We start from the raw sequence: 26,996 nt of genomic DNA, 5'->3' as shown, positions 1-26,996 counted from the left end.
TTATGTGACGAACGACACTGTTTTAGACCCGAGGGATATGAGGGAGGTGTGGAATCAAGTTTAAATACCGCCATGGGGACACCTGAGTTGAGTTGGGTGTTCACAGGGACAACTGAAACACTGGAGGAAGGATCCTCACCACAGTCAGGTACTGCAGCATTCGCCCGTCGACTCTGGATTCGTGAAACTGGTCTTTGTACTGGGGTAAGCCAATATCATCAAGCCAACCTACAGAAACAGGGAAGTGAAATTTGTGAAAATGGAAGACTGTGGATGCCAAAAAAAAAAGGCAGCAGCACATTATCATTCTGAGTTCCAGCTATATTTCCCCTAAAGTTTAGTAATCCGTCTGCCTGTCCCAAGGACACAGCTGTCTTTGAGGCACACATTCCCAGGGGGCTGCCAGAAACATAACACACATATGCCTGTCCTTACGTGTCACCCAGATGTGGTCCAGTAGTGCAGACTTCTCCTCCTGCTTGGTGTTGATAGCTTTCACTGCTAAAATCAGCTTTTTCCTATGAAGAGGGTGCTTAATTCCCAGCTCCTGAAAGTGAAAGATGAAGACAGATGTGAAATCTCAGCAGGCAGCCTGGCTCTCAGAGGATGCTGTGTCTCGGTGGAGGTACTCCACCTGGGTGGAGCATGGAAGCGGACCTCTGCCCAGCGCCCTGGGATCAACCTGAAGTGACAGAATCTCGCCCTCCTTTGTCAACTCTCCTGTGTGTGGGCGTGGGTGGGCAGTGGAGGAGTGGGGGGCCTCACGTCCCTGTGCGCTGGTTTGGGGAGAGATGGGAGCCCCCTAGCCCAGGGCTCAGCCCTTACCTTTTCCATGTCCTGAGGGGTAGCTGTCAGTAACGTGTGGCCAGACGTCACCCACTGCCTGGCAAAGATCACGTACTGAGCCAGGCCAAAGTCCTCCAGCCATGCACACACACGCTCTGTGCTCCACTGGGCGAAGGGGCCATTGGCATCACTGGGAAGCAGGAAACAGCACGACCCAGTTATTGGGAGAGCCTGGGCTCCAGCTGAGCATAACAGCGCCTCACAAAAAGGGACTAGGTTTAAACAAAAACCCCCATCGTGGGATCCAGTTGAACAAAATCCCACGACAATGCACTCATCGGAGGTAGACTCTAGAGTTTCCCGGGATAACCCCTGGTCTGAATCTCAGGTCTGCAGCTGCCGGGAGCTTGGGGCAGTTATATGCTCCTCAGGAAGGTGTGCTCACGTGTGCTATCAGTCCACATGCACATGCACGCGAGCCAAAGCCCATTTGGATGAAGATCCACACCTGAATCGTGTTTTACACAGGGCTTAATACCGTGTTCAGGAAAATGCTTAGAAAACTAGGAAAAGCGTATCTAACATTAAGAAAAAAAAAACAGAAAACCTTCCTCCAATCAACAACAGTTAATGCCTTATTTACTAATGAAACACTAGGGGCATTCACATTAAAGTTAATAAAAGACAGTATTTTTTATCACATTAGTAACACTAGTCTGAGAGTTGCAGCAAATTTAAGAAGAGACAAAAATATAGCTATTAGAAAGGCAGAAATAAAAGAAAGCCATTCTTTTCAAATGATATGATTGCCCACCTAGAAAACCCAAGAGAACTCAGGAAGGTGGCTGGTTATAAATACACTGCTAATGTTTATGACACACACAAATCAACAATCTTCTATATACCGTCAATGCACAGATACTAACATTTTTGTTCAAATAATCCACTCACAGCAACCAAAATTATGAAATGTCTGGGATCTGTCTATAAGGAATGTGTGGGTCCTGTGTAACCGTGTGTGGGGATGGGGGGAGGTGGTAACTATGACACACAACTAAGCAGCATAAAAAAAGACATGAATAAATGAAGAGCTAGATCATGTTCCTCGACAGGAAGCCTGGGTATTACAAAGCCATCAGTTCTTAAAGACATCAGTTTCATTTAAAGTGTAAAGGTAATGGTACACTCAAAATCCCAGTTGACTCTTGGGGGCAGGGGGGGCATGGAGGTTGACAAAGCAATTTTATATTCTTTTTTTTTTTTTTCCCCGGTACGCGGGCCTCTCACTGTTGTGGCCTCTCCCATTGCGGAGCACAGGCTCCGGACGCGCAGGCTCAGCCGCCATGGCTCACGGGCCCAGGCACTCCGTGGCACATGGGATCTTCCCGGACCGGGGCACGAACCCGTGTCCCCTGCATCGGCAGGCGGACTCTCAACCATTGCACCACCAGGGAAGCCCTATATTCATTTTTTAAAGGAGGATTCGTGGAATATAGAAGACTAGCTATTCTAAAAGATTCCTTCCAAGAAGGTATTCCTAAAATGGTTAAAAAAAATTTTTTTTTAATGCCTAGATGAGGCATCAAAAATTTTCTTAAAGTGAGGGTGGGTGTTCCTTAAAGGGCCAGGATGACCATAAAGCACCATTCTAAGAACAAGTGCTGGAGATGATGTGTACCTTAGAGCAGGTGCTGGTCACTCAGCCTGGAGCCTGGGTTTTAATGAATCATGAATAGGTGCAGATCCAGGCTTCGTGAAAACTGGAACTTATAAAATTTGGGGGCCGCGCTAAGAAAAGTACACAGTTTGAATATGGGATTAGGAACAAAATGACTATTTAGAATAAGAAAACAAATCACACAAAATTACAAACCTAATCCAACTGAAAAAGATCATGAAATCCAGAAAAATAATATTTTTATTAATTAACTCCTAGCTATACCTCTATAGTACTTTACCTTCACGTTAGGGGTGCGTATTCTTTATCATATGTCAACAACTCTATAACAGATGTCCCTCTGTATCTGCCAGGGGGTTAGTTCCGGGATCCCCGGAGACACCAAAATCCAGGGATGCTCAAGTCCCTTATATAAAATGGCATAGTTCACTCAGCCCTCTGTATTTGCGGGTTCTGCACCCACGGATTCAACCGGTGGAAACCCGATCTGCAGTTGTTTGAATGAGTGGATGGGGTGGGGCTATATTTTCTGTGAGAAGCTTTCCATCTTTCTTCTAGCATGACTGACCAATATTCTTTTATTTTGATAGTTTTTTTAAGTTTTAGCTTCACAACTTATAAATGGTATTGTCAAATACATTTTTTGAATCATCAAATTTAGGAAAACCTCTATCAATTGTCTTTTAGATGCGAGCTGTAAAATTCCACAGCGTTCAAGGTTTTTAGTGCTAATCTTAAATATTCTATTCTTTGAATTGATAACATTTACTTAATGTCCTTGTGGCTGTTGCATATTAGGCAACATCATCTTGGTCAATGTCAGTATATCATGTAAAATCAGCAAGAAATTTTCATCTTTTGCCAATGTGTTCATATAATTCAGTTTATATGAACAACACTCTAGGAACCTATTTACTATTTTTGTTTGGAATTTATCTGTTGGTCTTAGTGAATTATTGCTTTTGGTTTGATCTGGGATTTTGTTTTTAAATTATCAGAATAGTTTCTCAATTTCAATGCTCATTTTATCACCTTTATTTCATATCCTATTAGTTTTCAATTTCATTTATTTTCTGGTTTCTGGGAATTGGAAAGAAACAAATATTCTATGTATCAGAGGGATATTTCAGTTCCGAGGGGAAATACGTGTTTTTGAGACTGTAATTTGAAAGCCTCTGTCCTGTAGACCTTTTCATAACACCCTAGAGCTCTGATGCTCCTCTACCCTCGATCGTCTTCCCATTTCCCCCTTTGTGAGCGGTCTCTGCTCTCCTAAGCCTGTGCTGCTCCTACAGTAGCAGACCCGGCTTCCCTAACTCCTGGGGTTCTGTCAGTGCCAGGGTCTCCCATACGCTTTTCCAGGGCCACAGCTGAGCATGCTATTAAGTAATTTAGAGATGACAGAGAAAGTACCTTTCATATACAGCCAAACCACTTGTTTTATTGACATGTTCCAAAACATCCCTCCAAATTGCAGTTAAAATGATGTGAGATTTATCAAATAGGCCATTCCCATGGTAGGCGGAGAACACAGGGTACACTTACAACTGTGTGTATATATTTCCTTAGTAAGTGCATTTCTGAAAAGGGAGGACTCCTGTTTTGACTAAGCATCTGAGAGAACCGAATCTCCTGCTGAGGATTTGGCAAATCTGATGATTGGAAAGAATTTCCACAGACTGGCTTCTGGTTTTGCAAATTTCAAATGTTCGTTCTTTTTCCACTACCCCATACTTCTGAAACCAAATGCCAGAGGACAAGTTCATTTTGGTACAAGATCTCTGACTTTGCATCTTTGTATCAGTAATGCTGGGCACACTGGCACGTTGGAAGCCATTTTTATAGTAGGACAGCTAATTAACTAAACCTAAGTAAACCAGACATGAAGTGACTGCAAGCCACATAAACATAATCCCATTAAACCCAAACTAAATGGATCCCCAACTCAACCTCCCCATAGCCAGATCCCAAAAATGCCCATGGGTATTCCAGCATCGTCTGATATCAGGCAAAGATATTAGACCAAGGGTAAGTTGGAAAAGAGTCAGCAGTCTTAAAACTGTTTAAAATATCTTACTTATGAAAATATTTCAAAACACACGGCCTTGTCAATACATCGGTTGGACCCTCTCTGGACCACGGAAGGGGTCTAGGCAAGTAACTGACGTTGAAGCTTAAGCTTCCTTACATTCATGATAAACCTGACACTGACAGTGAATATGGGAGAAAGGCAGTAAAATGGGGCCTGAAGCAGGGAAGCAGTCTGATCAGAGACCCCTCATAAGCTAGAGTCCCTAAGGGCAATACACGCTGTAGACAAACTCAGAAAACGCCTCCACAAGGATGGGATCCGGCCATGTGGCTTTCAAGACTTCAACATTACACTCTGCTTTCTCTTGGGGGAAAAAAACCTCTCTCACCACACACCAAAATAAATCCCCAAATAGATAACTTGTAAAGTTTTAAAAAATCACTTTTTTAAACTCATGGTTTAAAACCAGTTTTTTAAACAATCAGCAAAAAATTTTAAAACAAAATAATGAAAGAAATCACAAAGGAAAAGTTGATGAACTTCATTATACACAAACCTGAAAATTTCATATATCCAAGTAAAATTCTGCAACAAACCTAAAAAATAATTTGTTACAACTTTTAGATGTGGCTTAGTATCTTAATATGTAGAGAACAGATAGAAATCTATAAGAAAGATATTAAATAAAAGATATTAATAACTAAATAAAAATGGGCAAAAATGCACACAGTTCACAAAAGAAGAAATAAGATAACAAACATGTAAACTAAATAATAAAAATGTAATTTTTGGAGGTCTATAAAACTAGAACTTTAAACAAAAGCTGCAATAACAATGCTGACAAGGCTGTAGGTGCAACAAGCACTCGCTGCACAGCAGGGCCGACTAGAACGTAAATCTGCAAAATGGGGAGAAAATAAACAAATTTACTCTTATAACCTGAGAGAGAGTTCCTATGAAATGTCATTATCAAGTGTTATATTAAAAAACAACTGTTTCACTGGAAAAAACGGATTGGGGCTGGAGATTTTCAGTAACAACAGACTTCCTATAGGAATGTTGGTGACAAAATTTTTTTAAGGCTATACCTAAATATCTACACACTATAAATACCAGAGGACATTAGCATATAATTAGATCACATTTCTGTTTAAGAGTAATAAAAGCCTTTCCTTCCCACCAGCAAACTCATTTTTGTTACCGTAAGCAGAGTGGTGATAAACATAGAGTCTCGTCAGGCCTTCATTCCCATTCTCCTTGTCATCCATTGCTACTGTTTACAAAGCACAAAGACACCCAAACAAAGCAACCCTGTGGCTGAACTGCAGTTTCGCCTTCGGCAGAGAAGGTTCCCTACACTGGTTGCCCCATACCAAAGGGACTTCTAAGATGGTGGATGGGCCCTAAGGAAAAATACCTGAGGGTCTTAGAAAAGTTTTACACCCTGACCAGTGATTCCCCCTTCAAGAATCATTCCTAGGGCTTCCCTGGTGGCGCAGTGGTTGAGAGTCCACCTGCCGATGCAGGGGACGCGGGTTCGTGCCCCGGTCCGGGAGGATCCCACATGCCGCGGAGCGGCTGGGCCCGTGAGCCGTGGCCACTGAGCCTGCGCGTCCGGAGCCTGTACTCCGCAACGGGAGGGGCCACAACAGTGAGAGGCCCGTGTACCGCAAAAAAAAAAAAAAAAAAAAAACCATTCCTAAAGAAAAGCCAGAAGTGGAACAAAAATCCATCACTCAAGCTCTGGTGGCTTTATTTCTTCATCTCAGAACCATCAGAAACACTCAGCCTGAGGCCAGAAGACTGCCAAGCAGATGAGAATTCTCTTTTCATAGACTACATGCATATGCTTCCTTTGGCTCATTTTCTCATGTCTCCGAGTTGGTCTCTGCCTTCTCAGACCATGTGCTTAGATTCTCTAGCCTCTAAAAGCTAACGTTTACTGAGCATTTTTTGCGACTAGAAGCGTAAACACCACTCCACGATCCTGGAGGAGCAGAACCAGGCGGCTACGCATCCTCAGGTTTCTCTGTAAGGCACCTGGAGGATGGATCTGGGGATGCTCGCCAAAGGTCCTGAGTGTGTGCCTGGGAGCTCCCGGCCAAGCCTAGGGGCCTGAGGGGAGCTGAGTGGGGAAGCGGGGTGCATCCGTGTGTACTCCCTTCTTTGGCGGGGGTCAGGTCTGTGAACGATACGCTGCACCAGGGAAGCATTCTTCCCCCTTCACTGGGATCTAGACTGTATGGTTTCTAGAATTAACACGTGAGTGGTGCACATCTTACTCAGTAATTACCTGCACTTGGCACTGGTATATGGCAGTCTTAGGGGGATGAAATTTAAGAGGGTTAAACTGTTCACTGTTTGGTTAGATTTAAAATGTCACAGTCCAATCCTGAGGGAGGCCCCCAGAAGCCTGACCTTGGCTGAGCAACTCAGACTTTAGGAGATATTCTGCTGGAGACAATGTATCGTGGGGATCATCTGATGGGAGCAGAGGGTGCAGAAAAGGGTTTCCCTGAGACGTAGGAGTAAAGATTCACTTGGGCAAGTCGGAAGGGAGGCACTCTTCTCAGAGCAGGGAGATCTGAGGAAGGGGGGTAAAGCTGGTGACTGGAGGGGGTCCACCAGGGCGATCTCTGGGAAAGTTTCATTACTGATGCTTTTTCATTAGGGCGTGATGGGAACAGTCATGCAAAACTTCCCATTTTGATCCCTTTACAACTCCCTCCAGTTAAGCCTTCAGGAAGGTGTGGTACAGTGTGTCATGAGGGATAAGGGCAGACTGGCACCCCGGCACCCTTCTGTAGAGGTCTGTGTGGAAGGAGGGGACCCCGCCCCAGAGGCAGGTGTTCTCTCCCCAGTCTCCCAGGGGAAGGTGACGCTTGAATGGCAGACAGCTGATACCAGGGTTAGATGTGCAGAAGCTCACATAATCCTCACAAGAACTTTCACAAATACTTGTTTTTGACACCCCCCCCCCCGCCCCCGTCCCACTTCAGAGATCAGAAAACTGAGGTATAGAGAAGTTACAGAACCTGGTTTAGGGCTCACTGCCAGGAAGTGGTTAAGCAGAGATTCCAACCCAGGTCTCTGACTCCAGCATCTGTGCTCTGAATGGCTGCAGCGGAGCCTCTCAACCTATCACGCCAAGGCCCTGCCCAGAGTGGACTGCAGATGTGCAGAGCTGCTGGGGTTCTCAGGGGGGCCGGAGCGCCACCTCCCGCCCCAGCACCTCTGGCTACAGGCAGCCTCTGCCTTTACCTCCGTGCACCTATAAATAAGCGTGAGCAACGTCCACACATGTCAAAGGGGAAAGGTCGAGAAGCTCTGCACTAGGGGGTCCTGCCTTCCACCTCTGGAGGCTCTGGGGCATCCAGCCCCCCTTCCCACTCCAGCGTAGCCAGGATTTTACACAGTTCCTTGGAGATGGACTGGAGGGAGCCTTACCTTTTCTGACCCTTGGGGTCTCTGGTCCTAGAGAGTCTTGGCCCTGCAGTTGCCCGGAATCCACCTCGTCGAAACTCGGCCACCCCTGGGGCATCGGTGTTGAAATTTCCTGACTGAGTTCTTCGGATTCTGTGTGGAGAGGAATCCGTGGAGACGTCAGAGGGCAGGCTGAAAGCCTGTAGTCAGTGCACGCCTCCCACACAGGGCCTCACGAGCCATAACGGGGCTCTGGGATGGAACCCCTGCCTCCCGGTGCTTCCCCAGAGGTCCAGCATCAAGACCTGTGACAGCTCCTTGGCCAGACCCAGCCTCAATTCTAACCCTGCCTCTGGGATTGGACCCCTCTCCCCGGGGGTCAAAGTGCAGGTTGCTGCCTGAGAGGAGGCCCCCGTTTCTGTCTCATTTCACAGACTCAGTCAGCAGGGCCAGAAAGGACTCATCTTTCTGTCCTCAAAGATTTCTTAAGACACAGACTGAGTCCTGCAGAGGAAGAAACTGGTCTCACCCATGTACCTCTCCAAAGCACATATGTAAGCTTCAGAGGATGTGCTTAGGGTCTGTGGGACGGAGGGATGCCTAAAGTGAATGACACGTAAGGCAACCGGCTGTATTTAATGGGCTCCTTTCATAGTTCTCCTTCTCTGGGCCCTAAAAAGTGATTCAAGGTCTCCTCTACACATAACCACTCTGTACTCACTGCTGTTCCGGCATCTAATTATACAGGGGGTTATGGAGGTGTTTTGCCCACTCGGGGACAATATTAATTCCAAGCAATATAATTACGGTCATCACTGACTTACTTTCCCCAGAATTTCTTGATGCCTTTGGGGCTCCGTTTACCATCTGGTGTCATGGGAGACTGGGGGCTGGACTCAGTGCCCGAGGACGTGGGTGAGAGGTCATTGACCACAGCAGTGTCATCCCAACCACTTTCTGTGTCTCCTGAGATTGAAAGAATGGAATGACATGTGAATGACAAGAAGGAACGTGACCTCTGTAAACCTTTTCCCTGAGCCTGGGCCAGCCCTTCAGTGGGAGTCAGGAAGTCTGCCCCGCTCTGCCTTTAGGACAGAGCTTTACAGCAAGATCTCAGAGACCAGCAGGGGCTCAGGCACACTCCAGGTTTTCTCTCTGGGGAGTTAGCGAGCTTAAGGTTTCAAATCTGGGTGAGCGAATGTCTTCAAATCCTAAGAGTTCGGGGTCCCAAAACTTGCAGGGTAACTCCAGCAAGGAGCTTCCTCTCTTTTCCCCCAGGGAGATGCAGGAATACAAGCAGGAGGGGGACGTGGCTGAATGTTCAGGAAAGGGAGGGTGTCACCGGAGGGAAATAAGGGAATCTCGCTCCCCACCTCACCTGGAAGGGTACAGTACCTAGCACGGGGGCACTGACACTCCGGCCACGATCTCCAGCCAACCAAGAAGCAGAGAAGCCACACGAAGAAGCAAGAGAGGCCAAAGTCCAGCCCAACAGAGTTATAGGGAAGCAAAGAAATAAACAAGAGTCATCAAGCAAGAGGGAAAAACTCAAACAGAAAGAAAACTAATCCCACGAGGAAGGATGGAGGTGAATGGTGACTGAGCCTGACCTACAGGGTCACGGCGGCGAGAGGCAGCCCTATGTGAGGGGACTGAATGCTCCTGGTGTCGCTTCCTGGCCGGTGAGGCATCCACGTGCGGGGAGGGGCGGGGGGCAGCGGGGACTGAATACACCGGGCCGCCCACTGCTCCTATGTGGGTGCCAGAGCTCACTTAGATCAGACGAGAATGGTCCGAAGCTGCAGGAAGTCCAGTCTGAGTGTCGCTAGGACATACTCATCTGGAGTTCCTGCAGCCAAAGGCAGGACTGGCCAAGGGCAGAAGCCAACCCTTAGTGGGGAAGCCGAGCCCTCCTCCGCCAGGGAGGAAGAGTCAGGGGGAGGGACGGCTCTGTCGGGACCAGAATGTTCCTCTCTGGGCCCCTCTGATCTGCTGCTGCTATTGGGGCGATACAGCCTACTGTGCAGAGACCTCCCTTTCAGATGCTAAGCACCAGAAGGATACCTGGGGACTGACAGCCTTGCCCAGTGGCCACTGATCCCACTTCTCTAAGGAAACGCTCTCCCTCGGAAGAGCACATGATATCATTCTATGGGTAATAGGGAGGCTGCAGAGAGGAAGGCGGAGACAGGAAAGAGATCAGGAGAACAGAGGAGGAAGGGGCAGGGCCGGGGAGGGGGGAGGGGGGACGGGGGTGTCTAAGCGGGAGGGAAAGAGGAATGACGGGAAGGCCAGGAGCAGGTGGAGAGAGAAGGAAGACAGGAGGAGGGGCAATGGGGGTAGAGTAATTGCAGGTGGAAAGAAGGTGGGTACACATCCTGGTTCTCTTGGGCTCTGACGTGTTTCTGGCAGGAAACCTTGTGCCCAGACAGACAGCAATCACCTCTGGACGTGGGACCACCCTGAGGTAGGACTTGTCCCAGCCACCCGTGCCCACCCCCATTCTCCAATTGTGGGCTATGGCCGGGGGGTGCAGGGACCTCGTGCAACAGTGGAAATGCCAAGGCCGAGGCTCCAGAGCCCGCCAGGCCTGGCGCCTGGACACTCACTCAGCCTCAGCAGGCCGCTCCCTGCAGGGTCATGTGGGGAGGCAGTGGGAGAAGATCCGGCAGCCTCTCCGTTGGGCGTGGCTCCTGAAAGCTTCCCAGGTAACGTGGGGTACTTGTGCTCCACCAGGAAAGGGCCGTCCTATTGGAAGGAGAGGGAGAGAGAGCCTCAAACCCAGCTAGGAAATCTCTGGATGCAGGAACAACTCCCCGTTCTCTAAGAGCCATTTTTAAACTTAGGCCGACTCGAAGACCCCTCAAAAAGATTATTTATTCCAGGCCAGGAAATGGGATCAGAGCTCTGAGAAAGAAAGAAACTTGCCCAAAGCCACACAGTGAGATGGGGACAGAGTTGAGCCCACATCCAGGGCTGACTGCAGCCGAGTCCAAGCAGAAAGGGAAGCCTTTGCCATTTGGCCTCGCGCTCAGAGGCTCAAGGAATCAACAGCTGTGAACTACCCTTCAAGCGCTTTGAATACACAGACCAGAATTCCAATAAAAGCTATACCTATGGGCTTCCCTGGTGGCGCAGTGGTTGAGAGTCCACCTGCCGATGCAGGGGACACGGGTTCGTGCCCCGGTCCGGGAAGATCCCACATGCTGCAGAGCGGCTGGGCCCGTGAGCCATGGACGCTGAGCCTGCGCGTCCGGAGCCTGTGCTCCACAACGGGAGAGGCCACAACAGTGAGAGGCCCGCGTACCCCACACACACAAAAAAAGCTATACCTATTGCTTTATTGTACGTTTAGAATATATAATATTATCTATTACTTATATATTACGATGATAGTTATTTTGAAAAATAGCAGGTTAAGGTGAAGCAAGACGGTAAGCACACACTCGGGAGGTGTGAGCAGAAGCGGGCCAGAGGGCTACATGCCAGCACGGAGCTCCCCAGGAACTTCGGACCACAGTCTGCATGAGGTTCAGCCCCAGTGCGGTGGGCCCCGTGCTCGGACCCCAGCCACAGAAAGGGTCGCAAAGAAACAAGTTGATTTAAAGGGGAAGAAGAATGGCGCTTGTTTGGTCAAGAAGGATTTAATGGGCCGCCCTACATCCACAAACTTGAGGGAAACACAGCAGAATGCATTTGAGTGAAAAGAAAAGAGAAATCAAAGCAACGTTACCAAGGTAATCAACTGTGGATCACTTAACCGGACCCAGAAGTAGAAAAGAAGAAAGACAAAACCGATTTCAGAACTGACAAGTCAGTAAAGTAATGGGACACTTCAGTGATAGTAACATCTTTTTTTATTATAAATCTATTTATTTATTTGGCTGTGTTGGGTCTTCATTGCTGTGTGCAGGCTTTCTCTAGTTGCCACGAGCGAGGGCTACTCTTTGTTGCGGTGCATGGGCTTCTCGTTGCGGTGGCCTCTCTTTGTTGCGGAGCACGGGCTCTAGGCACACGGGCTGCAGTAGCTGTGGCACATGGGCTTAGTTGCTCCGTGCCATGTGGGATCTTTCCGGACCAGGGCTCTAACCTGTGTCCCCTGCATTAGCAGGCAGGTTCTTAACCACTGCGCCACCAGGGAAGTCCCCAGCGGCGACATCTTTTGAAGTTTCATTTAGTTAAAAGCCAAGTGCCCAATAAATTTCTGAATTCAGTTTGCTTATAAAGGCATGTCCTGGAAATTGTTTGAAATCCAATTCAGTCATTGAACACTGAATACTAATCCTCTATAAATCATCTCAGAAAGGAGAGATACGAGAATAGTGGGCTAAATTTTCAAAGGATTCTGAAGGAACTGGCTGGTGAAGTGGAAATAATTGGAACCTTAAAAGATGGAGAGCACACAATTTTTAAATTCATGATGACCCATGAGGTACAGGTTGAACCTGATCAGACCTGTGGTCAAGACCAACAGTTTCCAAATACTAGCCCATGCCAGGGCTGCTTCATAACCACCTGGGACACTTGTAAATATACATTCCCAGGTCCCAACCGCACCCATGAATCAGCCCCTCTGGCAGGGCACCCCGGGAGTCTGTGTTTTTAAAATGAATCTCAGATTACTCTGACGCACAGTCAGGCCCGGGAACCACTGATGGTGGGGAAGGCAGAATTCAAAAAGTTTCGAGAACTGAAGGGCATGCCTCCCAGCTCCATATTATATAGGAGATGTGGGAGTGGGGAGGGCTCAGGAACAGATCTCCTGTTGCATCATCACACAGGCCTCCCTAAGACAGGGCAGAGACAACCAAGGCCTCCCATGTGGGCTGCCTTGGGAGGTCGCTGAGGAACTGAGATATAAAGAGGGCAGAGCCTCCTGTAAGGCGGGCTTCAAAGGCGGCCCAGACCTGTGAGAAAGACGATGAAAGGAACCAAGGGCAACGGAAAGGGCTCTCTCTCAGCTCTGCTCGGCCAAGAAGAGAAGCTAGGAAGGAAGGACTCACTGCTGGAGAAAGGGGTGCAACATCGGAACACGACACAGAGGAAACAAATGCTTGAGGTCGGTTCTGCGCCTGCAGTCCCTGAGAAGAATAACCCTGGTTACAGGAGTGGGGGATGGAAATCTCAGGCAGGGAGCGCAGATGTGGCTGGTGACCCAGCTGCCCTAAAACAGCACAGAGGTAGCACACCTGAGCGGGAAGACCCCAGGCTGCGAGTCAGACCGACTCGGGCCAAACCCTCACTCTCTTGAGGCCCTCAGAACCTCAGTTTTATTGTTTCTAAATAAAGAATAATAATAAACAATTCCTGCCTCTGGCCTAGCACACGAGGACAGAACTAAACAGAGGCGCAGAGAATTACCCTTTGCCCAGGGTCTGGAGCGACAGCAGTAACCACGACCCCAGTCCCTGGAGCGAGGCGTGCACGGGGCAGACCCCATCTACAATATTAGGCTCAAGTGTGGCCCAGGGCACGACGCAGAGCACGCAGCGAGGACCAAGTGCTCGTCCTGAGGTGACAGAATAGGAACTTGAAGGGCTTCTGCCCTGTGCACGTGAGAAGATGGTAGCTCAGAGAGGGGCTGAGGGACTCCAGTTCTAGAGCTGTGAGGAGCAGGGGAGACGGACTCACTCCACGGACTCCACAGCGAGAGCCGAGCCACAGATGCTCCTTCTAGGGAAGCCCAGAGATGGATCTAACAGACAGAGCTGGAAGAGAACACAGGGGCTGTCTTACAATGTCATGAGCTCTCGGTCACAGAAAGCAAGGGCCAGACACCCATGTGAGGGGACGCTACAGAAGGATCCCTGCACCTGAGGCTGAGTGTGCTCCTGGGTTGTTTGTTTGTTTTAATTATTTATCTTTGGCTGCGTTGGGTCTTCGTTGCTGCGTGCGGGCTTTCTCTAGTTGCGGCGAGTGGGGGCTACTCTTCGTTGCGGTGCATGGGCTTCTCATTGCAGTGGCTTCTCTTGTTGCAGAGCACTGGCTCTAGGCACGTGAGCCTCAGCAGTCGTGGCTCGTGGGCTCAGTAGTTGTGGCTCGCGGGCTCTAGAGCGCAGGCTCAGTAGTTGTGGCGCATGGACTTAGCTGCTCCGCGGCATGTGGGATCTTCTCGGATCCGTGTCCCCTCCATTGGCAGGCGGATTCTTAACCACTGTGCCACCAGGGAAGTGCTCCTGGGTTTTTTAAATCATGACTTATCAGCGCAGAAAGGATGAGAGCTGTCATATTCCTCTACTTGTGTGCTGAGATCATAATATCCCCCTTCCCAGAGATCAGATCTACTTTGCCTTGTCAAAGAGGAATTATCAGAGCCTATAAGATGGAGGAGATGATAAGAAATCCTATCCCACAGATAATAGAGATGAAAGCACAGGATCCAGCTGGGTGCACAATAAAAAGAAAACAGGAGAGGAAGTTTCGTCGTTCCTGTCACCCTGATACCCCTTACGGTTAACATATCGTAAGGTTACCAGAGCTGTAACTTGCTAAGTGAAAAGCCTCTGGCAAACAGCACAAGCTCACATAGACGAAAGGGACATGCGGTTAATGTACCTTGGGTTCTACCACTGGGGACAGCTGGTTCCCACCGACGCACTATGGGATGGCAAGGAGGATTTCAGTTATGTGGAGAAAAGGAGAACTGCGTTAGTCACAACAGCAACTCAGGGCCACCTGCCTGCCTGAACCTGCCAGGCTCACCCCTCCCTCCCCGTCTTTATGTCAGATCATCACCATCCGTGGAGGAAACACAGGTCACTGTCCGACCTCGTGGACACATGTCCCCGGGCAGCTGCCAGCAATCTGACTGGGGGAGCGAGAGGCACGTGATCGTGGGAGCAAAGCCACTGCCAGCTCCATCCTTCCTGGTTTTCTACTGTATCACCAGGGAGTCTGGCGTACTGCTGGACATCAAGGGATCTATGCGGCAAGGTCACTGAAGGTTGTCTATAGGGCAGGACCCCTGCATCTTCAATGACCTTGCTGCTCAAGAGCCTGTGACCCCCCCTTCAGCATGGGGGTTACCCACCTGGTCAGGGGCCACAAAGCCCTCCTCATGCCTTTCTAGACTCCTTAAAAAGCTTCCTCTCCAATCTACTTTATCCCATAACCCACCCCCGGGGTCTCCTTTATCACATTATGTCCTCATTCAAAATCTGTGCAACACTCCCAAGTGCCCTGGAGAAACAGGGCCCGGATTCGAGATGTCCTCTGGCTCCATCTGACTCGTGGCTCTGACCTTACTCCCTCCTACTCCGCACCGTTCCCCCTGCCCATGCCCACCTCAGCGTCTTCTCTCACCAGCTCTAGGTAGCGTGTCCTGACTTGCCCTGCCTCTAGGATGCCTTGGGCTGCACTGCACCTGAACATTTTCTCAGAATGTTCCTGTAATTCCTGCCTGCCCAGCAAACTTGATAAAAGCTTGCACGAGGTAGGGACAGCACCCAGCCTGTGAATCCCAGGACTGTGCTGGGCACAAAGAAATAACTCAGACATCTTTATGGATAGACTGATGGGCTGACCTTATCCACGGATTCACTTCTCAGGTCTTCGAGACTGCAGGAGAGTTTTTTCTGAGCCCTGGAAAAACACAAAAGAAAGTCAATAAGGAAACAGTAACTGGAGAAGGAGCTACGTGGTATCATTCGCGCAGAAGACACTTCAAATGTTTAACTGGTAGTCTATCTTGGGCTTAGGGTCAAGGGCAGGAAAACAAAACAAAACAAAACACCCTCTCATCATAACCATTACACGTAAGATGAGAACGGCCCACTTTGGGGATGGCCTGGTCTGACAATGTCTTGGTGAGGGCATGAGAGCATCATCGAAATCCAAATCAAAAGTCCTTGGCATTCCTCAAAAACCCCGAATACACGCAATTCAGTGGCATCGGTGGGAGCTGGCTGTTGTGTGGTCATAAAAGAAGGCCAACGTCTGTGGAGTCAAAAGCCAATACTGCCTTGTCTGTGAGTCTGACAGTAACCCAGCGAGGGAGGTGGTGCCGCCTTGGAGTGGAGACGAGCACATCAGCCACAGCTCCAAAGCGTCACCTGCTAGGATCCTCCAACCCTCTGCTCTGTCTCTGTATGCCCTGAGCAGTCTGCTCAGAGGAATTTGCTTTCTCCGGGGCTATTGTGCAGAGAAGGGCACCAACTGGATAGAGGAGAGGCGACAGGGTTACCTTGTGTCAATTCTCCTGGGCAGTGATATTTCTCAGTTCATATGAATAAAGCAGCATCTGTTAGTACATTCGTCTCTTGTGAGTCTGGTCAGTGTGAGTCACTCAGTGCCGACTTCTGAGTGAACTCATCAACCAAATTTCTTCTGCAAAACTAAGGACTGGCCAGTGGCCCTCCTTGACACTGCCGTTTTCCTCTGAGGCTAAAGGCTCAGGGAACAATGGCTTTCTGGAAACTGGGGGTCAGAGTGCACAGGCTTCAGACCTCTGAAGACTCAGTGCCCTTCTGGGGAAGCTCCCACCACGCTTGCGGCTGTCTTCCCCAGACACCCTGGCCGAAAGGCAGCCTGCTCTCGGCAGCAAAGCTCCAGATCCCCGTAACCTGGAAATGTGTTCTAAAGAGCTGATGTAGGGAACTGGAGATAGGTTCATTTTCGAGAGAATCAGTCAGGGGGCAGCGAAGTGACCCCACAGGCAAGCCTGTGATACGCTCATTGCTACGTGAAGCTTCCCCAAAGCAACTGGACCAACTTCCCTGTGAGGAGAAATGGTCCTCCCTGGAGAATGTGGAGTGTCACAGGGCTAGACTCCCTGAGAGCAGGAAGGACGTTCCAGAGGGGCTGACGGGAATGACAGGTGCACCTCACAAGATGCTCTGAAGAACCACTAGGGGGCACAGATGAGGTGCAGCCACCTCTTCTCTGAGGCCCCAACCCCTGGCCAAGTCTTTTCTCAGTGACAACGACCCGGACCTTCAGCCTGTGGGAAGGGAAGGCCCTCTGTGGCCAGGGCAGGTAGGCAAGGTTCATGACTGCTCCAGCATTTTGGCCCTTGTGACCACTGCTGGGGCCAAAAGGGAGGACAGGTGTGCTCAGGACATGGTGGCTGTGCTCACTGCCACGTCTGGAGCCCCGAGAGGGGCCTGAGAGCACAGTGGCTCCACGGAGGTGCTTGGGCCTCCTACCTGGTTTCCAGTGATTTCTGCGGTAGCGGGGGTGGTCCCGCCGTGGGAGAGCTACCTCTTGGAGATACCTGCACCGGAAACGGAAGAGTCACTGGACAGATACTGTTTGGAGACTACCCACCATCCTTTCCCCTTTTTTGGACAGTTCCTCTTGGGGAGTTACATCTTCACCCCTGGTGGCTACATCAATTCCAATGCCTTGCTTTTTTAAGATGCCAAAAAGGAAGACATACTGGAAAAGATCAGGTACGTTCAGGGTGGTATGGCTGTAGACAAGGAGGAAGGTATACTGAACAACCTTGGCCAACTTGCCTCTCCTTCCAGGGCCTAAGTTCACATTCTAGCAGTGGAGTCCTGACAAGTCAGTCCTGAGACCTGAATCCCTGGCTGCCCCTGCCGTTTCTGAGCTTGGTTCTCCAGCTTTTCCTTTCATTCAGTGAGCCACTGCACACCCTCTTAAAAACATTCCTTGTTGGCAAAGGTCAGCCGGAGTCGATTTCTGCTGGCAATGAGCAACCCTGTAATTCATAGTCAATCAACAAACACGAGCAACATCTACTGCCTGCCAGGCCCTGTGCTGGGTGTGGGGCGAGCACTGCCCACATCAGGGAGTCAGGTAAGTTAATTAGGATGAAAAAGCAATGCAACATGTCCCTCTGATACCAACACCTATAATATAATATGGGGATAAAGGGGAGGGAGAGGACCCTTCTTGTTGGTGGGAAGGTTAGGAAGGCTTCAGAGGGGAGAACACTTGAGCTGAATCTTGAGAAATGAGAATGAGCTTAGCAAGGAGGCCAGAAAGGCAAGAGTATCAAGGGTGGAATGAACGTGAGCTAATCTGGTGGAAGATAAGGACACAATTTGATGTCTTTCCTGTCTGCAAGGGCTGCCTCTATTCTCTAGATCCCAGTATCTTTTCGGTCTACCATAGAAAGAACCCTGGCATCATAGTATGTAAGTTGTTAAACGCCTGGGCTTTTGCGTTCAAGTCCAAGTTCTGCCATCTACTTGCTGGGTGACCTAGAGCAGATTACTTACCTTCTCTGAGCCTCAGCTGCAACACAATAAAAGAAGAATCCCAAAGGGGTCATGAGGAGTAAATGAGGTGAGTCACGTGCAGTGCTCATCACAGGGACCACCCAGAGGTACTGGGCATCAGTTACTGCTATCATTGCCAGCAATCTGGGATGCCTGCTCTGACTACATAACTGGGCCACCGGGAGACACTTTTGCTCCTCCCTTAATTAAAAGGGTTGAGTTGGGCCGCTAAGATCCTTTTTATTGTGACTGTTCTGGAGTTTCCAGAACCTTTTGGATCCTGGGCTGAAACCCCTTCTTCATCTGAGATCTGTATCTATGAGTTAATTTGCCTACGTGTATCTAGACTAAGTCCAGAGAGGTTCATAGAACTGGATCAAATTTTAAACAAGAGAAAAGGAAATCTGTATGCTGGTTATAGGGGCGGGACGTTGTCTGTGAAATAGGAATGTATCACTTCAAAAGTTCAGCTATCCCTCCAAATGAGCAATATGCATTCATTCATTCATTCAACAAATATCTGTTGAATCCTACTGGGTACCAGGCATCACTGCAGATCCTGGAGAGACCGTGGTAAATAAAACAAAGAACACCTTTGGTCTAGGCTTATAGTCCAGAGAGGAAAGGCAAAAATAAGCAAGGAAACCAGTTAAAAAAGAAAATTCCTATCCTGGGAAGTCCAGTATCCACTATGCTGTCCCTCCCAACGGGAACACAGGCCCTGACTGCTCCCCAGCCTCAGTGCTCTTCCCAAGGCCTCGGGGGCTAACTCCATTGATTTAATTTTTTCTACCTGTCAAGATTTACACCTGAGACGTACCTGACTGGTACCTGATTAGATCCTCCCCCAGGCCCAGGGTAAGCTCCTGGGGCCTGCTGAAACCCCACATCATGACCGGAAACACAGTACCTCTGGTTTAAGAAGTTCTTCAGGGCCTTTATTTGCAGTGTTCCAGTTTCTGAAACCTCCCTCCAGTTCTTCCTCATTGATTGAGAGAGTTCTTTCTGAAGGCCCTGGAAACATTAACGCAGAAGAGATAATTACTACCACGTGACTTGTTTAGAAACCTATAATTGTACCACAAAATCCTAACGTTGTTTCTCCTTCATTAAGAAGGACAAAGAGGGACTTCCCTGGTGGCGCAGTGGTTAGGAATCCACCTGCCAACGCAGGGGACACGGGTTCGAGCCCTGGTCCGGGAAGATCCCACGTGCCGCGGAGCAACTAAGCCTGTGCGCCGCAACTACTGAGCCTGCGCTCTAGAGCCCCCGAGCCACAACTACTGAAGCCCGTGTGCATAAAGCCCGTGCTCCGCAACAAGAGAAGCCACCGCAATGAGAAGCCCGTGCGCCACAACTACTGAGCCTGTGCTCTAGAGCCTGCGAGCCACAACTACTGAAGCCTGTGTGCCTAGAGCCCGTGCTCCGCAACAAGAGAAGCCACGGCAATGAGAAGCCCGCGCACCGCAAAGAAGAGTAGCCCCCGCTCGCCGCAACTAGAGAAAGCCCACGTGCAGCAACGAAGACCCAATGCAGCCAAAAATAAATAAATTTATATTAAAAAAAGGACAAAGAAAAACATAAAGGGACATTAAAAGTGTGATTCAGAAGATTCTTCAGGGCAACACAAACAGCTCTCACTGCCCTGTGACTTCCTATGGGAACCCAGGTACCCGGCAACTCAAAGAAGGCTCCCCAAGTGTCCTGGCATCTGCTGGGGAAGCTTTTAGATTCTCCAGGAGGTGGGGAGGCTCTAATCCCCAACGAGGGTATTAAGCTGCCTTCGGATCCAGGTTTGACTGCCCTCACTGCCTCTAAGAGGTGTCCCGGGCAGATGCGTAGATCTTCCAAGGGTAGGGATCGCCAATGGCTCGAGTTGAAGGCTGTCTTTCCTTGGCGATCTGGGTAGCTCCTGGAAGCTCTGAACTGACTCTGCCATTTGCCACAGCTTCTGGCAAGCAACGGCTGCCAGTGTCCCCCCACCCAGGGCAGTCTAACCAGCTCCATTCTCCAGCAGAGCATTTCTCCAAATGAAGATGAGGACTCTTCTGGCAGGTCTGCCCCTGGATTTAACACCGTAGAGATGGGATATGTGGGGGAGAAAATGGCAAAGCTCCCCCTTGCTCTTACCTTGAGTCGCCATCACGATCTCCTTCACCCTTCGGTACTGGTTTAACAGCCCAGTAAGCTCCTCTATCCGACGGTCCTGTCACAGGACAAGACAGATTTCTATGTAAACAACACCACTGGCACCTGGCGATTTCATCTGGGGGCCCTGGCTGTGTTCTGGGCACACTGAGAAGAAATGCTATGTGGAAGCCATAGAATATTCCAAAGGGAAACACAGTGTCCAGGCCCTGGGTTCTCAGTGGTCTACCTCCTGAGCAGCTGCAAGCACTCTTGCCTCTACCTGAAGGCTACGAGTCCAATCTCTAGTCATAAAACACTCCCTGTTCGATACAGCCTTCGAGGGGCTCAAACATTTCCCGAAGCAGGAAACTCATTGTCTTCCTACCCTCCTGACATAGCCATTGAAATCTGCCTCCTAGTCCGAGTATTGTCCTCTGCAGCTATGTGGAAAAAAAAAAAAAAAAAAAGACTAAAATAAAGCTGTCGTATTTCTCTCAAAACTCTCACTTGCTCCGTAGGAGGCTGAAATTCCTTACGCAATAGAGGAAATTCCCAGAGGAGATCATTTCTTTCAGCAAAGGCTGGGGACTTGGGGAGGCCACACAGATTTCAGAGCTAGATAAACTTGGGTATGACCCTGGCTCTGCTATCTACTGTTACCTGACCTTGGGCAAACCTACATTAGCACTTTGAGTATGTTTCCTCGTCTGTAATATGCAGGGCTGTGATCCTTAGAGCTGATGTTTTCGCCAGACAGGTGCTCTCTAGTTACGGAGGTGGCTATTTTATGATTATGCATCACCAGTTACGATGGGTCTATCACCAGATCATGAACGTGGGAGACTGGTGAACCGTTCTTGAGTTTTGCTAGTAGTCTGAGCAGCAGCTATGATATTGGCAGTAACCTCAGTGGTATTTTTTTTCCCTACACCTGCATGAACAGGAATGGCTTTATTCTGCCTTTGGGAGATGCCATTTAGGCAAAGCTCCCAGGCATCAAAGCCAAAAACAGGTGGCTGAGCCATGTGTCTAGGAGGCAGAGGCCATTCTCCTGACACTTCCCTGAGTCGGTGGTCTGATGGTCACAGCCCTGTCCAAAATATCAGAGACTAATAGGACCAAACAGAACCAGGAATGTCAGCAGGGAAAGGGCAGGGCCGCTCCGTGGCCATCTTACCTTATCTTCATTGGCAACAAGCAAAGTTTCCATCCCCATTTTCAGACGTTGGATTTCTTGGTCTAAAAGAATTTAGGTATAGGAAGATTTACTTACGTAAATGCAGACAACTATTCCCACCTGCTAAGATGCTAAGACTTTCCATATGAATAAGTTACACATGGCTCCCTACTTCTTTAACGAGCCCATGATGGTGTCTGGCATAGAGTCAGTCTCATTACATATCTGTTGGACTATTAAACTAATGAACCTACTATTTTGTCTTCTCTTTAGAGACATTTGTGGGGAAAAAACAAAATGCCATTGATTCAAGGGTCACACAGAGGAACCCCCAAATCTTTCACAACTGACATCCCACAAGGAAACAGACATTTATCCTCTATGACTTGAGTAGGCATGTACCTGGGCGGCTGCTAACTAGTTTTAAAGAGAATCACACTGTCCCGTGGATTGTAGCAGAAGAGAATTTAAAATGAGAAAAAAAAGGAAGCCTATAGCTGAACAGAGACAGGGCAAGAATGATTATGTAAACAAGAGTCAGGTACTTGGCTCAATTTAGAAGGTCACAGTCGGAATCGACTAACAGTGTTTAGCTGGATCTATAAGTATGTTAAAACAAACGCTACTGTTAAGGAAAGCACTCTTAGTTCATCATAAGCCTACAGAATTTCTCTATGGGCCAAGGGATCTTTGTAAGTCTGTGGTGGACAACACACTGCCTTCTCTCACCTTGGCCCCAAGAGACTCTCTCGAATTCTTCCCAAACTAGTCTGGAGAGCCAGGTCAAAGGCTAAAGCCTAAAGGAGCTGGGGGTCTTTCTGCCCAACATGTGGAGGTCTAAGAATTAACACATAGCTAGTTTTTCCAAGTAAAGCCCTATAGCCGTCCCCAGATTGGGTACTACAGAGAATAGGGATGTCTACGTAAGAGAAATACAGCAGACAAGGGGACAGAAATAGGTAGTCACCCCATCTCCTTTCGGGATGCTTGCTACAGCCGGCAAGAATAGGAAGAACGGATTTAGGACTTTGTGTAACTAGTTGTAGGGATTCAGCTTCAGAGGGATGTGCAGAGTGCTGTTCACTATCTTAGGCTCTTGACGGCTAAAGATCAGCTTGGAAACCCAGTCTGTGGAGGGGAGGGCAGTAAACTCCAGACGAAGGCTGGCAAACCTCGATGCCTTGGGCAGGCCGCAGCCAGAGCAAGGCCCCGAGCACCAGCTCCAGGAGGCGCCTGGTGATGGAATGCGGTGGGGCCTGGAAGGCGAGGCCTGTGGGGAAGCACAGAGTGCAGGGGAAGCCTGCCTGGCCCACAAGTCAGGGCCTGGGGAGCTCTCTATGCAAGTTTAGCATCACAGACAGTCTAGAGTATCTCAGGGGTCTCCGGTCTCCACATTAAGCCATGGCAAGTAGGTGACATACTCAGTGGCTTGAGAAGACAAAGGCTGGCAGAGGGATGAGCACATGGGTCACTAATTTCCTCCTCCCGCCTAAGCCATTGTTTCAGGGCTGCACAGCTTCCCCACCCCCGCCAGGGATCCAAGCTAAGTGGTGCTGGTGCCGAGGCCCAGCTGCAACTGTAGTGGGGCTAGTTCACAGGGCTCCCCAGCGCTGCTCTGCAGCCTGGGGGCCAGAGGAGAAGCTGGAGGGCGTGTGATCATTTTGTGTATAAGGCAAATAGCTGTAAATATCAAATACGCATTAAGAATACTTGAGGATTTAGTCTCTATTTTTAATCAGCAAGACTTGAACTCCTCAGGGACCATTCACCATCCTTTCACTTATTCAATAAATATTTCTCAGGAGCCATGGGCTGAATGCCATGTGAAGCTCTGTGGATATGGTCTCAAATAAGAGAGACACAGTCACTGCCCCGGAAGGAGGATGACAGTCTATATAAGACCTCACAAAATAAAACACTGATCAATTACAATAAGTACTATGAAAGAAAGAGTGCTGAGCTTGAGAAAAACGGGGGCACCTAGTTGAGGTAGGGTGGCCAGGAAAGGTCTTCCTGAGAGGTAACATTTGAGATCCAAAGGATGGGGAATAACGAATCTGTTTCTGTAACCTCAGGCTCTTACGTGAGTACCAGGCAGGGCTCCATTCAACGACTGAGTGAACTGCTAAAGCCTCTTCTTTGGTAATAACACAAAGACAAGTCCTTTCAATTAAGGGAAAGAGTAAAAGCCCCAGAGGCAGCTGCACAGAGAGCTTCAATGGTCAGCGTGCATCTGAGAAAAGGCTTCAGAGCTGAGTCCTCCGGACAGGGGAGGGGTTCACGGTAATGATTCCACTGAGTCCTCCGGACAGGGGAGGGGTTCATGGTAATGATTCCACAACAGAGCTGGGCTTTATAGGCCCATGCGTGCACACATGAACACACACGTACGTACGTACGTGCACATTTCATGCCTCCTCACACAGCAGTACACACACCCAGAGACACACATGCCCACTTATAAGAGAGGGCCCAGGGCCAAAGGGCAAACTGCATTCGGTCACAGTCAGCCCAGTTACCTTTCTCTGCATGGTCATTGTGCAGAGCTGCAGTCCGGGAGAGCTGACTGTGCAGACGCTCAATTTCTGCATCCTTCAGGGCTACCTGCTCTTGCAGCTGGGCTACCTCAGCCTGGAAGAGAAAAAGCCATCCTACCAGCTCAGAGGGACTACCAGACCATGACAAAATACCTCAAGTCAGAGCCCAGGGCCAGTGGGTCCGAGGACACATTAGGAAGTTAGGAGCAAAGCTGCCAGAGGTGAGCAGTGAGAGGTGTTCACCGCCCTCCCCACAAGGTGGAGCTCTGCGGAATGAACGCGCTCTTCCTGGCCACTGAGGACATGCCCGTGGCCCTGGCCATCCACCTGCTCTTTCTCCTGCATCCTCCTGCCTGACCAGGCTCTTTCCCTCCCATGCCTTCTGCAGCCAAAATAAGTCAGAGGCCTGAGGAGGTGGGAACGTGCTCAATGGGAGGGCTGCCCTTGGTCCAAAGATGGATATTCTCTTTCTGGACACGGTCTTCCTTCTCCCAAGATATTCTGCAGTAGCATGTCCGTAAACCACTGTAACAAGTACGTTCATCTTTCGTTTTTCCACCCCATACAGGAAATACAGTGGAAATCAAATCGCTACTAGTAGACAATGAGTGAGCCAAGAGTTCCCTCCCTCAAACTCTCCCACCCTGAATGCACAGCCACAGCCTCTGCCCAACCTCAGACATCTATGCTCCTTTACCCAAATGAAATTACGTACAAGCATTGCATACAGCATTCAGGTGTGCTGAGTGACGTACTTTTGTAAATCAACACAGGCGCACACACACATTCACGTGGGCAGCAGCACTGGGTGGTTCCCAAGTCTCTACCAGCAGATTAAACTGCACACGTAACAGCAAGCCAGGTGGTCCCTGTGCTCCCATACTGATTAGAAGGTCAGAACTGGGTAGGTCCCGTCCTGAGAGGCACGCTGGCTTTGGAGTTAAACTTGGATTCTCTCATTTCCTAGTTGGGTAAGTGGTTTAACATTTCTGAGTCTTGGTTCATCTATAAAACCAGGAAAACAGCATTTAGCACATGGGGCTGCAATAAGGAGTAAATGTGGTAAGGGTTATGAACAACTTAGTCTCATGCTCGGTAGATAGTAAGTCCTCAATAAATGCCACTTCTGTTGCTGCTCTCATCCTACTCCTTCCCTTATGGATAACTAGCTAGTGCTCTGAGCATCACACCAGACTAAGAGGGGCTTCTCTGGTGGCACAGTGGTTAAGAGTCCGCCTGCCAATGTAGAGGACACGGGTTCGATCTCTGGTCCAGGAGGATCCCACATGCTGTGGAGCAACTAAGACCATGTGCCACAACTACTGAGCCTGCACTCTGAAGCCCGCGAGCCATAACTACAGAAGCCCGTGCACCACAACTGCTGAGCCCATGTGCCACAACTATTGAAGCCCGTCTGCCTACAGCCTGTGCTCCGCAACAAGCCAAGCCACCACAGTGAGAAGCCTGCGCACCGCAATGAAGAGGGGCCCCCATTGATGCAACTAGAGAAAGCCCACGTGCAGCAACGAAGACCCAACTCAGCCAAAAATAAATAAATAAAATAAAATCTATAAAAAAGAAAAAAACAAAACAGACTAAGAAAGGGGGTGAGAACCAACTCCCAGCCAGTCAACGGCACACACAGCAGAAGCTTCTACTCTGGGCACCCGCCCCCCATGTGGTAGCCCAGTCGGGCCCCACCTTTATTCTGCAAGGTTACGGTATGGGCTCGTCCTATCCCGAGGCCATTTTTGAACAAGTCAAGTAATCAAATGAGCACTGGTCCTGTTGGCGGCCCTTCCACCCAACAGGCCTGTGTTCATCTTCAGGACACACGGGCTGAGAGCCTACTCTCCATCGCCCCATGCTCACTGCGTTCTTACATCAACCCTCACGCAATCCTCACAGGAAACCATGGGAGGAAGCAGTACCCCTGCATGTCACCGGGGAGAAAACAGGAGTAGGGAAGGATTCGACTCCCAAGTCACAGAGCTATTCAGCGACCAGGCCAGGACGTGAACCCTGCCTGCTCGAAAGCCAGGGCTCCACCCAGCCTAGGCTGTCTGCAGCTGAGTTAATAGCACAGATGAGGGCTCCTCGTATGGGGAGAGGGCTCCCTGAGCCCACCTCAAGGTTCTGGACAAACCTTCCCTAACATCCCCAAAATGGGCCCATGTAAAAACAAAGAGGTGGCAAAGGGGTGGGTTTCCTTACCCAAAGTCCCTACAGAGCACTGTCCCTTTGCTTGGTTTCCACCCACAGAGGACAGAGAGCTGGGTCCTGCTGTACCAAACGGCTTGCAGAGACTCGCGGCCACGGGCAGCTTTGCACAGCTAACCCAGGGCCTTGGAGCCCATGGGCTTACGATTGATGGCGACAGTGGCTTCTGAAAATATTAGCCTTGGGACTCAATCCAAATGCCTCTCATTTCTACAAGGGCCAGAATATTCTTGGAAGATATTCTCTTAACTTTTCTTGTACCTTCCACACCCATTTCTCCCCTTCCTTGTAGACAGGGTGAGAGCTGGTCTCTGTTAGGAATCCGGATGCCTGATTCTTGTCTGCGGGCCCCACAGTGGACACCAGTGATGAGATGCTATCAAGGCAGAGCCCAGGCTCTTCTTCTGAGGCCTGCCTCTGGGTGAAGTCATTTATTTACAACTCTACAGACCAAGTGGCTGGGCCCAATCTCCCATGTGCCCATTTTCACAGAATAGGCCAGAAATGACAGGTCCTCTCTTACGCTGAGAAAGGTATCTGTCCCTAAGCTGGGAAGTCTACCACAGCCCAGAGGCCGTGCACCTGACCATGGGGAAAAGTATGCTACTGCCATGGCCACTGAGGCTGGAGCTGTGTGGTGAGAGGCCTGGGACAAAGCCAGGCAGAGATGGGGGCTCTGCCTCCCTGCAGATCCTGGGCCTTATTAAACCCAGGGACCCCGCCCTACCGCCGCTGCACCGAAAGATGAAGCACACTGACGGACTGAGAAGCTTTACACAGAAAATGGAAGAACTTTCAAAAACAAGGCAGGTTTCAACTGCAGGGAATT

At 49.5% G+C, this 26,996-nt stretch overlaps 1 protein-coding gene across 1 annotated transcript in view; it reads right to left on the bottom strand.

Moving 5' to 3' along the window:
- Positions 1-26,996, bottom strand: part of PPFIBP2 (PPFIA binding protein 2) — a 117,741-nt gene that overhangs the window by 7,428 nt on the left and 83,317 nt on the right. Inside the window, exons 8-21 of the mRNA XM_060018439.1 lie at positions 23,930-24,041; positions 21,411-21,472; positions 20,234-20,309; positions 19,014-19,117; positions 17,063-17,130; positions 15,443-15,500; positions 14,475-14,516; positions 10,529-10,667; positions 9,315-9,347; positions 8,744-8,885; positions 7,944-8,072; positions 826-976; positions 436-547; positions 140-228 (exon numbers count right to left, since the gene is read on the bottom strand). Coding sequence (XP_059874422.1) covers positions 140-228; positions 436-547; positions 826-976; positions 7,944-8,072; positions 8,744-8,885; positions 9,315-9,347; positions 10,529-10,667; positions 14,475-14,516; positions 15,443-15,500; positions 17,063-17,130; positions 19,014-19,117; positions 20,234-20,309; positions 21,411-21,472; positions 23,930-24,041 — 1,317 coding nt within the window. The remainder of the gene's footprint in view (positions 1-139; positions 229-435; positions 548-825; positions 977-7,943; positions 8,073-8,743; positions 8,886-9,314; positions 9,348-10,528; positions 10,668-14,474; positions 14,517-15,442; positions 15,501-17,062; positions 17,131-19,013; positions 19,118-20,233; positions 20,310-21,410; positions 21,473-23,929; positions 24,042-26,996) is intronic.

This window comes from Delphinus delphis, chromosome 8, assembly GCF_949987515.2.
Source record: "Delphinus delphis chromosome 8, mDelDel1.2, whole genome shotgun sequence".
Lineage (NCBI taxonomy): Eukaryota > Metazoa > Chordata > Mammalia > Artiodactyla > Delphinidae > Delphinus > Delphinus delphis.
Note: the sequence above shows the minus strand (reverse complement) of the source record. Positions and strands in the feature narration are given on the sequence as shown.